This window comes from Aptenodytes patagonicus, chromosome 1, assembly GCF_965638725.1.
Source record: "Aptenodytes patagonicus chromosome 1, bAptPat1.pri.cur, whole genome shotgun sequence".
NCBI classification, from domain to species: Eukaryota; Metazoa; Chordata; class Aves; order Sphenisciformes; family Spheniscidae; genus Aptenodytes; species Aptenodytes patagonicus.
In genome coordinates this window covers 199,572,153-199,586,446 of record NC_134949.1, presented here as the reverse complement: position 1 = coordinate 199,586,446, position 14,294 = coordinate 199,572,153, and the positions used below count along the sequence as shown (strand labels likewise).

Here is a 14,294-nt window from a genome sequence, read left to right as displayed (position 1 = left end):
TTGTCCACATTTGGAAAAATAAATGGCTGAAGAAGCAGTAGCTGTTGTGATTACAGATTCCCGGGGAGTAATCCATCATCAGTTTTTAGCAAGCCACAGATATTTCTTTTACTGTAAGAAACATTTTTTTTACAATCTTCAAATCCTGCAAATGCATTTCTAACAATGGTATCAGGACGGTGATAATCCTCTTGCTGGGAGGGAGAAGCTGTTTTTAAATAATCAAAGAGACTGGTCTTTCATAATTTATAGGTATTCATATTTGTTCAATAAATAGAAGAATATACTTTATCTTTTGATTCTGTATAGCTTTTGAAACAAATCAAATTTCTAGCAATTTAAATAAATGATTCTAATAGCTTGACATGAATTATGCTGACAGGAGCCGCTTATGATTATTATGGTGCCCAGAATCTTTTAAGAACCTACAAAGTTAAATAAAGGCTTACAAGTCTCTTAAGCTACTTTTTATTTGCATAGAAAAATATTTATCATAGGAGTCAACTATCATATGAGAGAAATTGCATTTGTTGTAATTGAAAAAGATAGCTAAAAAGTTTCTGTGGGTTATTGCAACAGTACAAGAATACAAGATGCTTCCATTTATTAAAAAATGTAAAACAAATCGTGAAAGCTAAAGCAGGCTACAAAACAGAAGGTCCCCGTATTATCTTTCTCTTGACTACTATGTTACAAGATCATGTGACACAGTTGAGTACTATAAAGTGTAATTCTGCATTTGCTAATATAATTCTTAAAACATTCCCCTCCCCCCCCAAGCACTATGCAAAATATATATATTTGTAAATGCTTCCTCCTGTAAGCATCACAACCTTGTTATCACGTAATCGCCCTGATCAATTGTTTCCTGTTTCAGATCACAGTCAACGCTAATGCCCAACTCCTTGTCCAGCTGATCCTGCGGTGTGGCTGGTTCTGAGGTCTCTAACTCCGTTTTCTCCGTTTCTGAAACACAAATACTTCCCTCTTCCTGTGAATCCGAAGAGTCGCCGTTATTTTGTGACTCAGCTAACACGCATTTTTCGTCAGTACTTTGGATGTTTAATTCACAGTTCATGGTCAGTTCTCCCTCTTCCAGTTCAGCAGTTTTCTCACATTGTTCTTCTGCCTGTTGACGGGAAACTTCTTCAGAAACGGTGTATATTTTATTTGTACTCTGCTGTACAGAGTTTGTTTTTGATCGTCTGTGAAATAATCCAAAATTTTTTATGTCTGTTACAAAATTCACACGCTTCTGTTTCTCCTTAGTGGACTCTGACACCATCATTGCTGAGCCGTTGCTTACATTATGTGCTTCAGAGGCAATAGTGGCTGATCTTGGGTGAATCATCGTTGTTATGTCAAAAAGGCTGAAGGTCTTTTTCTTTCCTTTCTTGTTTCCTTCACTGTCACTATTTTCTTCACTTTCTGACAGAGAGGCAGCATCTTTGTTCATCTTCGCAGTCTGCGAATTAGACAGCTTGCTTCCTTTTAACAAACCCAGGACTTCAAAACGAAAGCTGGAAATATCTTGTTTTAACTCCTAAAAATTAGGAGGAAAGATGAAACATCAGAGCATGAAAGCTAATTTGACTTTTTCTCTTGTAATTAAAAAAAGAAAAAAAAAAAGGCTTATGCTAGGGATCAGTAATAAACTTCACCATCTGGATAATACCTGGCATTATCAAGGTGCTTTGCAGCCTGTCTAATGGATCTTCCAGGTAAGACAGAAAAGTGATCAGCAATTTTATTAGAGGAAACTTCAGAGGAAATGTGCCTTAGCCTAGACCACTCAAAGAAATCATGAACAGTGATGGAGGAAGGAGCACGGACAACATGAAGACCTACAGCCAATCTGCTAGACAGTATTATACCATCATAATAACAACATTTTGATCAGGTCTTAACACCATCCCTTGCACACACACACAGGGACACACGCACACACAAGGCATACACATGTGTGCATGCCTCCCTGTGAGTAGCAGTGCAGGTAGGACTTCGTGCGTTTCCACTAAATGTTTGACAGTTGGCAGCTGAGTCAGAGCTAATCATTGCAGGTTGCTTTCAGCCAGTGCAACCTCTGTCTCTTAAAGGCCTGCCTCAGGAGAAGGCACCTTGCCTTCAGGATGTCCCTATTTCTCTTCATTTTCTCTAAACGGATAATCATAGAATCATAGAATCATAGAATCATTTGGCTTGGAAAAGACCTTTCAGATCATCGAGCCAAACCACATCTACACGCCTTTTAAACACCTCCAGGGATGGTGACTCAACCACTTCCCTGGGCAGCCTGGTCCAATGCTTGGCAACCCTTTCAGTGAAGAAAGTTTTCCTAATATCCAGTGTAAACCTCTCCTGGCACAACTTGAGGCCATTTCCTCTTGTCCTATCGCTAGTTACTTGGGAGAAGAGACCGACACCCACCTCGCTACAACCTCCTTTCGGGTAGTTGTAGAGAGCAATAAGGTCTCCCCTCAGCCTCCTTTTCTCTAGGCTAAACAACCCCAGTTCCCTCAGCCACTCCTCATAAGACTTGTTCTCCACACCCTTCACCAGCTTTGTTGCCCTTCTTTGGACATGCTCCAGCACCTCAACGTCCTTCTTGGAGTGAGGGGCCCAAAACTGAACACAGTAGTCGAGGTGTGGCCTCACCAGTGCCGAGTACAGGGGCACGATCACTTCCCTACTCCTACTGGCCACACTATTGCTGATACAAGCCAGGATGCCGTTGGCCTTCTTGGCCACCTGGGCACACTGCCAGCTCATATTCAGCTGGCTGTTGACCAACACCCCCAGGTCCTTTTCCGCCAGGCAGCTTTCCAGCCACTCTTCCCCAAGCCTGTAGCGTTGCATGGGGTTGTTGTGGCCGAAGTGCAGGACCCAGCGCTTGGCCTTGTTGAACCTCATACAATTGGTCTGGGCCCATCGATCCAGCCTGTCCAGATCCCTCTGTAGAGCCTTCCTACCCTCAAGCAGATCACCACTCCCACCCAACATGGTGTCGTCTGCAAACTTACTGAGGGTGCACTCGATCCCCTCGTCCAGATCGTTGATAATGATATTGAACAGAACTGGCCCCAAAACTGAGCCCTGGGGAATACCGCTTGTGACCGGCCGCCAACTGGATTTAACTCCATTCACCATGACTCTTTGGGCCCGGCCATCCAGTCAGTTTTTTACCCAGCAAAGTGTACGCCTGTCCAAGCCATGAGCAGACAGTTTCTCCAGGAGAATGCTGAAACGGTGTCAAAGGCCTTACAAAAGTCTAGGTATACCACATACACAGCCTTTCCCTCATCCAGTCACCTTGCCATAGAAGGAGATCAGGTTAGTCAAGCAGGACCTGCCTTTCCTAAACCCATGCTGACTGGGCCTGATCACCTGGTTGTCCTGTACGTGCCATGTGATGGCACTCAAGACAACCTGAATGAATCAATAATGAAGCAATTAGCTCAGGCTCTGGCTGTATCTTCTGCATGTGTGAGCTGAGGCAGATGAATATATTTTTGAATGTTTGGAGGTTGAGGTGCCAATAGTAACAAAAATGTTTGATGCTAGAAATACACAGCGATAGATGTAAGCGTTGTGATACATATGGCCCTGTTCACTTCCTCTGTGTGAAAAGATTTTCATATTTGACTGCTTATTTAAGTTTTCCATCTTTTAAGTCATATAAAAGGTGGTATGCATACAAATAAATGCACAGCAATGCTCTATAGCAGAAAAATTCTATTTCCTAAGGTGCTGAAACTATTTGCATCTTGCTTTAGCAAATATGTTGTTATACACACCTAGTCCCACTTTGGTGTCCCCTTACATGGGCACAATTCAAACTAGCTGATAAAACTGATTATTTCTCCATCTAAAGAAAGAAGGAGACTTGCTGGAGTCCGTGTACAATACTGTCTGTGTGTGGTCCATCAGGACACAGACATTGCTCTAGGAATCAAGTTATATGGTACCTGAACAACTGGGGAGTTTGAGAAAGATGCTTCACGGTCTTGTAATATCCTACTAAAACACCTATAAACATATATATTATCACATACCTTAAAATTTTCTTCTGTCAGTCCTTCCTCAGTTTTGGCATCTCTTATCATTGCTGCAACATATCTCTTAACCAGATTTCTCATAACTTCCTAAAAATATAAAGTATTGTGTTAGCTTTCTGGCTCACTGGGCCTGCTTAGACTTCTTTGTGCTTTAGGAACATGACAAAAAATGTATAAAACTTAGATCTGGTTGAAAATTTGTCCTGCTTTTCAATGGAAAGTGGTGATATTAATTATCCTGAGAATGGCTGTATTGGGTTTCACCAAAGGTATGTCTCATGCCAGTAACATGACAGTGAGCAGTTGCTGATGCCTCATGAGGAGTGCAAGTCTAGTGCAGTTATATAATGTTATTTCCAGCTATACTCTCCCAAGCCTCCTGCGGTGTGAGATTCAGAGACTTTCTGAATCAGAAATGATAGCTCTAGGTTTAATGGGCTGTGACAAGTTTTCCTATGTGTTTTGAACTCATGTAAACTTTCAGCATCCACAAATCCTCTGCCAATGAATTCCATGGTATAGCTGGAATAAGAGTCCATTTGGGGTTTTGTTTATTTTTAACCTGCTCTCTGATAATTTCCATTGCTGCCTTCTAAGAATCCTAAAATTATTTAGGTTGTAAGGGATACCTGCAGGCTGTCTGATCTAGCTCAGGGCCATGTCCAGTCAAGTGCTGAATATCTCCAAGGGTGAAGATGCTGCAGGATCCCTGAGCAACTTTTTCTAATTCTTTACTACCCTCACTGTGATGACGATTTTCCTTACGGAATTTCCCTTCCTACAACTTGTGTCCATTGACTCCTCTTCTTTTCCTGTGCACCTCCAAGAAAAATCTGGCACTTTCTTCTCTCTAACCACCCACTATGCTATTGAAGACAGCAATTAGATTCCCCTTAACTTACTCCAGCCTGAAATCTGAGCTTCTCCTTTTATGTCAGCCCTCTAACAATCTTGGTGGCCCTTTACTGGATTCCTTCCAGTTTGTTAACATTTCTCTTGTAGTGGGCCCAAAACAGGACACGCTGCTCCAGATAGAGTCTTACAAGTGTGGGCTGGAGGAGAATAATCACTTCCCTCAAAGTGCTGCTTACAGCCTTACTAATGCAGCCTAGTATGTGTCTGGTATTCAGTTTGTGGATAGATGCTAAACAGATGCTCTGCGTTCACCTTCCCCATGATTTTAGAGATCCCTGTTGTATTTCTCACAGCTGCCTCTTTTTCAGGTTGGAAAAGTCCTGGTTTACCTAGTCATTTCCCATATGGAATCCATTAATTACCAAACCTACAAGTATACAGCCCACATCTTGTTTAACTTGCAGCACTTTTAACTCAACAAAAATTGAAAATAAATCTGAAAACTATTCCTTGTGCTACAATAATCTCAAAAACTCAGAGGTTGAGGCAGGAAGGATGGAGAAGAAGAACAGCTTATAGGGCATCTAGGCAGGGGGGGTTATCAAGGGACAGGAAGTTGTCTATGGGGGACCAGAGCCGGAGATATGGAGAGCAGGTTCTGATGGAGCACGTCAGTGAGCTGCACATATGATCCTGATGAATCCCAGCATTGGGTGAGACTATGTGTTTGCTTTTATAAAGGCCATCCTTGTTACAGTGGGCAAAATACTGGTTAGTATATTGTTGCTCTAGGAAATACTCTTTTGCACCCCAAAAGTAGACAAGCCTACTTCTCAAATGCTCTTGTTTGAACACCAAAAATACTATGCGCATTTGCTGAGGATGAAATAAGTATGCATTCTGTGTTTTTTTTCTTTTATCGTTTTTTTTTTTCTGCTTTCTCATGAAATTCTTCCTTTTTTTCCCTCCTGAAGACCTTTTGGAGGCATAGAAGAATAATTGCTCAAAAAATAAACATGGGCCTGTACCTGGTATTGATGATGTCTTCTCAGATTGTCAGCTGCACGCCTCTGAAAAAAAGAAAAGAAAAGAACAAAAAAACCATGAATCCCTGTCTGGTAGTAAAATACTTACAGTATAACAAAACAGCAGGTCTGTGCAATATCTGGTATCTAGCAAGCTGAGAGAGATGGTTCAAAGTCTGTTGAAAAATGGCAGTGTTGGAGCAAAGCCTGTCATTAGCTTTCCAGAAGGGAGAATGTTGTAATTGGGAAGGCAAAGTGGATTTTCTACATTTTCATCAATGTGCTGCTATCCCAGCATTGGCATGGATGTGGTGGGGCAGCCTGGTCCCTGCTTGCAGAGGCCCAAAGTCACTGATCTGAGATAGAAGGAGAACAGTGTGATCATGTCACTCATTTGCACAGACTGAAGTGTATTTTACTGAATTGAGAAAAGCTTGACATAAACATGGTGTTAGCAAGACACTTGCTATGGCTCCTAATGTCTCATTTAAGATAGAGCTAACCAAAACCTGCAGTATAAAACCACATTAAAGAGAAAATTTTCTGCTTAGTTCCCTGTTAAAAACACTTGGTCACATAGAGGGGTATGGAAGAAAGAAACTTAGCTTGCAATGCAGAGTTTGATGTTGGTAAGGTAGGAGGGTAAGAGGGATAGTAACTCTGAAAGGGAACAGCAAAAAGAAGTGTGGTAGGATGAAAGCATGGCACAGGCTTCAAGCAAGTGTTGCATTAGATTATATTGCCATATCTAAGGGCTGTCCAGAAGAAGATGGGGGAAAAAAAGGCCTGAATTACTTAGTCCTTGAATTACTGTTGTCCTCAATAGCATACTGAGTCACATCTCCCTATTCTCTACCCTAATTATCCCTGACTAGTGGGAAAAAGCCTTACAATTTTAACTTGGGTTCTTATACCTGCTGCCGGTGAGAAAAGGTGTCTGACCACTCATTGTATTTCTACAAAACAGAACACTTACAGCATCTTAAAACAGGATAAAAGGACATCCAAGGGCCTTGTTAAAATTGACCTCAGTTGCATAATGAGGCAGGCACAGCAAGGTGTTTTGTCATCTTCTTTTACTTGAAACCGATTGGCAACTTATGATTAACAATTTCCCTGTACTCGGAATCAGTTTACACTTTAGGGTTGATTTCTTGCTTGTAATTAATTTGAGGGATGCAGTATCTGTGTGGTTGGGCTTGGCAAAAAATAATAGAAAGGGGAAAATCACTATTTCCTAATCACTCTGAGCACACGCTGTGGGGTAGGGCTTTATACATAAGCATCGTCTTCAGTATTTTTCCAGATTGTGTTTCTGTAACTATGCCTCATCCAAAGAGAACATGGAAATTCCTTGTGTTTAAGGGTGGAGGAACAGGTGAGCCTGCCCACTGCCAGGGCCGGAGGGGGCAAGGCAGCCGTGGGAAGGCCGATACCCTCCCACCACCTGTCTTTAGCCGTTTTTTAGAAGAAATTTTCTGATTTTTCACAGTTGACCACACGATGGAGATGTTTCATTCCTGCTGAGAGCACCAAGGGAGTCCATGGCTAAGAGAGCTCTCGACAGCTGATCTGACTCACAGGTAAAGGAAAAAACACCTTAAGGTGTAACTGAAACACACTTCAGTTCAGGTAAAGCTAACAATTCCTATAAATAAAACAAACGCTGACCCTTGTCTCGCAGACTACCTTCTGCAGTTGCTGCCTGCTCTGCTTTATTTTACAGTGAAATGTGAAATAAACACATAGGTCTAATTCTGTACCCATAACAAGAAATTGCTAAATCAGGTTTATCCTTTTTTTGCAACTGATTCAGAAACTCCCAGAAACAGGGATTGTGGCTTTTTCACTCAATGCAATGACAAAAAGTGCAATTTGGGATGACTATGTAAACAAGTTAGTTTATGTAGTAATGTGTCCAGAACAGTTCTACTGCACTTAACAATTGTTTTCAATCCATACCACTGAGAAGCTGAAAGAGAATGCATTTAATGGTGTGTTTTCATACACAGACACATACATACTGCACAGGGATATATGCATACACATAACCTATCAAAGTGATTACCCCCATCAGTTCTCTACCTCCTGTTTAAATGTTCAGATTCAGTTTCCAGTTCTGAAAGCAGAATGAATCTTTCCTTAAACATATCTGAAAATCAACCTATTCACTATAAATAAAATGGCATTAACACTCATATTATCCTTATTTAGCTCGCAGCCAGCTGCTTTTCTCTACCTGGTCATAGTCTAATTTGTAGTTGTTCACAATTTGTTTCAAGTAACAGCTGTGCTATGTGCATGAAGAAGTGTTGAGAACTATGGCTGGCAAAGGGATAAAAGTTAAATCTGACTAAAAATAGCAACAGGGGAAGAAACACTCTTCTGATGACAATGTTGTATGAGATCATGAAATTGAAGGGGATACTTTTATCACTTTCCAAAGGGGGCACTAATATCCTCTAGGAAGCTTTCACAGCAGTTCTACTAATCTTTTTGGTCTTCCTGCTTATGGCATTCCTAGTAATTCGCATTGTTTGGAAGAAAAGTCTCTTTAGCAATCAAAAATTTGATAATGTTAAATTACTTCTTTTGATGTGCTTTATCAAAATTATATCTTTTATAAAGCAGGAATTCAAATTTGCTTAGTGATAAAGGTCCAGAAAATGTAAAGATTGTCTGAAGTCATGAGATATATTCCTCATCTTGAACAGAAGCATCCCATAAAAAGGGTAAGAGCTTATCTGTGTTGACAGAGAGGTTTCCCATGAGATAGTCCTTGGCTATATACAACAAACACTCCAGATTACTTATTTCCATTCCAGGTGGAAGGTGTTATTGTTTTGCTCAACTTTCAATAACACGCATTACAGAGAAAATACAAAATACTTATATTGACTTAGGAGTTGCATCATTTTCCACTTGGAGAGCAAAGACTAAGAGAAGGGGAAAGGAGATTTTCTCGGATAAATGATGATAATTATCATGTAGGTTGCTTGGAAAAATGGCATAAAAATCTGGATAGCTAGAAAAGAGGTAACTGTTTATCTAAACATCAGATGCACAAAAAAAATCCCCTGAAGATATCCCTGACAATCCTTTCCACTTTCTCCTCTGAAATACATAAAATTATAGGCAAAAAATTTTTTGGCAACTGATCAGACATAAAGTGGAATGTAATTTGAGGAAAATAGTACAATTTATTCCAGTGGGGTTGGGGTTTCTTTTCTTACATCTCTTCTATTTTGAAATAGGAATGGGTTTCAGATGGCTAACAGGAGTATCCCTGAGACACCCAAAGGCCTTGGACAGTCAGGAAAACTTCAGCCTGATCCACAGAGTTACATTACTAATCCGGCTTTTGCAAAGGTGAGCTGACAAAGTTAACAGAACTGCTATATATATATAAAGAGCAGCACACACTGTTATTTCAGAGTTTTAAGTGTAGGAGATACTTCGTGATAATAGCTAAAGAGAATGCTGCATAGCCGGGATATGTCAAAATGACAGAAAATTAAGATGTGCTGAAATCTGAAAGGTAGAAGATTTTTGTCTGATTAATAGTAGAGCTGAAGTACTAGTAAATCACATGTAAGCATCCTGGCCTTCCTTCAGCTGTAGCTGTGGCTAGAGAAGCTGCCATCAGCATGGCTGGTCACCATGTTGCTTTGGAGAAGAATCCCGTCCCCTGAAAAAGCTCTCCTTGACTTCACCACCCACTGTTTTCAGCTGTCCCAGTACAACAAAGGATGGCAGAATCACAGAACTGAGATCCAAGGAGAACCAAATTAATTAGCACTCTTCAGAGGCACCTCACTTCCCTGCAGACCCTGTTCTTTCCCATGACAGCTTTGTTATAAGCAGCACTGTAGATGGTCCTCCCAAGCAACCATGCCATACTCATTCCTACTGACAGTTTTCTTCTTCATATGAGCCAGACAAATCCTTTCACTAGCATGTCTGCTGTAAACTATCCTGACCCTGAACCCTTACGAATTCTGCCTGCATATAATGAACTTTCAAGTGTACAAATATATATTTTTTTACAGTGGATTGTTGGTGACACATTTAATACATCCTTGATTCATTCCTAGCTCATGATTCCTGACTTTTTGGTAGTAAGGTTTCTTATGCAGATATCATGTCTGATCCTTGAAAAATGCTGGCTTTAACAAGCCAGCTGCATTCTGTCTATCGTCTGTTTTGTATCCTCTAGCACTGACTCAGCCTTTGGATGCACACTATTGCTTTTTCTGCTGGAAAACACCATAGTACGTCACCGCTGATTAGAGCTTCCTAATAGGAAAGTTAGCATTTAGAGGTTTCAGAACAAAATGTTTTGAGTTCTGCCTTACAGACAAGATGGCATCCATACATCCATATAGCCAATGTAAGAAAAGGAGCCTGAAACTGAGTCTATAGTGTTTTTTCCCCCATACTGGTCATAGGGAAGGAATCAGAGTTCATAATGCAGGACTCAATGAAAAGAAGTAGGTCCCAACAAAGCTTATCTTGTAGCTCTGAGGCCAGAGTTATTACAGGGGAGACTCCAGAGAGCTGGAGTCAGAGAGCTGTCAGCTGACATCCCCAAACAAAAGGCAGAGAAAAGTCTTCATTTCCCTTCAGTTGTAAGGGCATACAGGTACTAAATTTAATTTGTTGGGACAACTGAAGAAATTCTGGGAACCCAAGGCTGAGCTGTGGGTGATGGGAATAAGTTTTTCAAAACCAGAAAGCAATGCAATCCCCTAGGACAAACTGAGATCACCATGGTGTGCTCATTTGTTCTCCAATGACTTAACTCTTCGGAAAAATCCAGTTAACAGCATCTGGTTTACATCTACCCAAACTGTGTGTAGACCTGACTGCTGGAGTGAATAGTGGCTCTCACACTCTGATGAGTATGGAGAGATTTTCCTAATGTGGAAATCGGAGCGCATAATGCATACCCACATCTTATCCCATCTTGGAGCTTGGGTGCATAACTGGGTCTAGAAATAGTGAAATGTTCCTAATGGGACTTCTGTTATAGCTGAGGAGCTAGCTGAAGAACTTTGTAGCTTTATGAGATGCCCAGATGTGTGGACTGAATCTGCCTGATCAGCCACAGCCACTCACTTTTTCTGGGCAGGTGGAAGTCTTGCTGCTGGCTGGTGAGCCCTCTACTTCAGAGGAGTTTCAGCTGTATTTGCAGCTAAGTGCCTATTTTGTAGTGTAAACTAGTGAAGGATATGGCCCTACTGTCTCACAGACTTTGGGATTTCCACTTTTTCTCATCAAATGATTTTTTAAAAAATTTATTCTACAGAAATTAACCAAAAATGTCCTACATCTCTTTCTTGCCTGTCCTCCACTCCCAAACAGTTCAGTAATTAGTGGTTCACATTCAAATCATAAGGAAGCCAGGTTCAACTCATTCTCTTCTGTTCTCCCAAGAGAGCATCTTTCCCCTGCCAGGGTCTTAATGATTTTGAGATGGAAATCTCTCCTGTCAGAGCTGTTCTGCTTGGGGTAAATAATTAAATATCCACTGGAGAATAGAAGCGAACCTGGGTCTCCCTTAGCCCAAGCTATTTGCTTTACTTGGCACCTGCTCCTTCCCTCTCCAAACAGAAATTCCATCCTGAAGCTGAAAAGTCTTTCCCAACAAAAGCTTCTTTGAAACCGTGTCCTGGTTTTGGCAGGGATAGAGTTAATTTCCTTCCTAGTAGCTGGTACAGTGCTGTGTTTTGGATTTAGGAGGAGAACAATGTTGGTAACACACCGATGTTTTAGTTGTTGCTAGGTAATGCTTACACTAGTCAAGGACTTTTCAGTTTCCCATGCTCTACCGACTGAGAAGGCTGCAGGTGGACAAGAAGCTGGGAGGGGGGCACAGCCAAACTGGCCAAAGGGACATTCCATACCATGTGACGTCATGCTCAGTACATAAACTGGGGAAAGGAAAGCTGGCCGGGGGGGGCCGCTACTTGGGGACTGGCTGGGCATCGGTTGGCGGGTGGTGAGCAATTGTACTGTGCATCACTTGCTTTGTGTATTATTATTATTATTATTATTATTATTATTATTATTATTATTATTATTACATTATTATTGTTATTATTATTTTAATTATTAAACTGTTTTTATCTCAACCCACGAGTTTTTCTCACTTCTACTCTTCCAATTCTTTCCCCCATCCCACCAGGGCGGGGGGGGAGAAGTGAGCGAGCAGCTGCGTGATGCTCAGTTGCTGACTGAGGTTAAACCACAGCAAACTGGTATATATTAATGAAAAAGTTTGGGGTTTAAGGAATTTGTATTTTTTTCATTAAAAAAAAAAGAAAATTCTATTTGGAAAAATTCCCAACCAGCACTGTGTATAGACTCCCTGCCCTTTGACCCTTTGCTGCACCAGTTTTCCAAAACCCAAGCTGCTAATTTCTAGAAGCTGGTATTTATGTACCCCAGCAGGAGGTAGCTGCAGGAACCAGGGGGCGATCTTTCTGAACCCCCTTCCTCACCATGTCATTCAGCATGGGCCTGAGAGCACCTTGTCTCCTTCTTTACTATTCCACAGAGCCAGGAATGAGTTTACTCCCAGAGCTGCAGTTTGAGAGGGAAAAAAAGGAAAAAAAAAAAATCCCTTATCCTGCATAGAAAGTCTGACAGAAAATATTGTCCTGAAAGTTTTGCTGGGATGTATAAGGGTATTCTGGATCTGTCTCAGTCAAACAGTGATATTCTGTTAATCAACCCTAGATCCTCCGCTGCTATACACTGGCATCACTCCATTAATTTTAATATCACTCTATCAGTTTACAATAGCTAATCATCCCTACCAAATGTTTAACAAATGTCTAGAAGCATTGCCCACTCTCCCACACACACAAGTACATCACTCTCTTGATTTTCTCTTTCTAACAAAATCTCATAGTTTTTCCTCCTGTTGGTCTCTGCATTTACTTCTTTCCCTTGCTAGGTTAAATAGTAATGTTTTATTCTTGAAATTCTTCACCATTAATGCTAGCTCATGTTTTTTATTTTTATTTCTATCTAAATCACTGTTTCTTTCTCTTCACTGTTTTTCTAATATTAATTTTAATTTTTTTTTTCAGTGTTTCTTTCTTGCAGTCTATTACTGGTTTGTTTCAATGTCATTCTCATGCTTATAAGCTTCCTTTTCTGCCTGTTTCTTTCCTATCTACAAGTATGACAGCTAAGTGAAGCTTATTTTCCTTTCAAGATCAGGATACTGCAATAAGCCTGATTAGAAGCTTTCCACAAAAAGGACAAAATCCATTCATCAGCTTAAAAACTGTGAATTAGTTTTATATGTCCCTCTTCCTCTTTATGATATATCTGTACACCTCTGTGAACTTGTTCCTCCAAGTATATCTGGTGAAAAACTGAATACCAGGGTATGACAGGAGACTATGTAGGAAAAGCCTATCCTTATTAGTCACTTCTCAGGAAACTGGGAAGAAATACGAAGAAAATGTCTATAGAGTAATGGTCCAGCAAAGAATTGTATTGTATCCCCTGGCTTCTTTGAAATGAATGGATGTTTTGCTACCATGGTCGACAGCATGAGGACTATAATAACCCTTTCTTCTTCCCCTTACCCACACATACTCTCATACTCTCACTTAATGCTTTGCTATCTGATTTCCTAAAAGACTTGAAAACATTTGTACACATCAAACCCCTAGAGTATCAGGAAAGTGCCATTATCCACATTTTACTGACAATAGATTTCTTTATGTTGGAGTTGGCTAAATGCAGTCTAGTTACTGAGGTACTGACTCGCTCGTTACAGAAAATGCAGAAAACGCAACTAGAGAGATTTAGTTGTTGCTGGGTTAGATTGTTGCCTGACTATTTCCTCTGAGAATGTAGAAAAACTGTGTTGCTCACTGAGGTATCTCAACTGGATAAAGCTAGGAGGGGCAAATTCAAATCTTTGCCCACTGCAGCTACCAGAGAAAGCCTGTGGCTGAGGTAGTATATAGGCATCTGCTGAATTCAAGTGCAGGACTATTCTTGTTCCCCTTGTGTGTATTTTCCCTTCTTTTTTTCTAGAAGTTTCACTGCTGATCAGCACTATCAGAATACGGTACCAATATGATTCTGGTATAACTCTACCCCTAAATTAAAGTAGACAATTCTAAGTAAATCATAGAATCATAGAATCATTTAGGTTAGAAAAGATCTTTAAGATCATCAGATCCAACTGTTAACCTAGCACTGCCAAGTCCACCACTAAACCATGTCCCTCAGCACCACATCTACACGCCTTTTGAACACCTCCAGGGATGGTGACTCAACCACTTCCCTGGGCAGCCTGGTCCAATGCTTGACAACCCTTTCGGTGAAAAAA

At 40.8% G+C, this 14,294-nt stretch overlaps 1 protein-coding gene across 1 annotated transcript in view; it reads right to left on the bottom strand.

Annotated features, from left to right (window-relative positions):
- Positions 1-579: 579 nt before the first annotated feature.
- TRPC4 (transient receptor potential cation channel subfamily C member 4) overlaps positions 580-14,294 on the bottom strand; it is a 172,213-nt gene continuing 158,498 nt past the window's right edge. The window contains exons 9-11 of the mRNA XM_076354478.1: positions 5,939-5,980; positions 4,053-4,142; positions 580-1,543 (exon numbers count right to left, since the gene is read on the bottom strand). Of these exons, the coding sequence (XP_076210593.1) occupies positions 827-1,543; positions 4,053-4,142; positions 5,939-5,980 (849 nt within the window). The 3' untranslated portion in view covers positions 580-826. The remainder of the gene's footprint in view (positions 1,544-4,052; positions 4,143-5,938; positions 5,981-14,294) is intronic.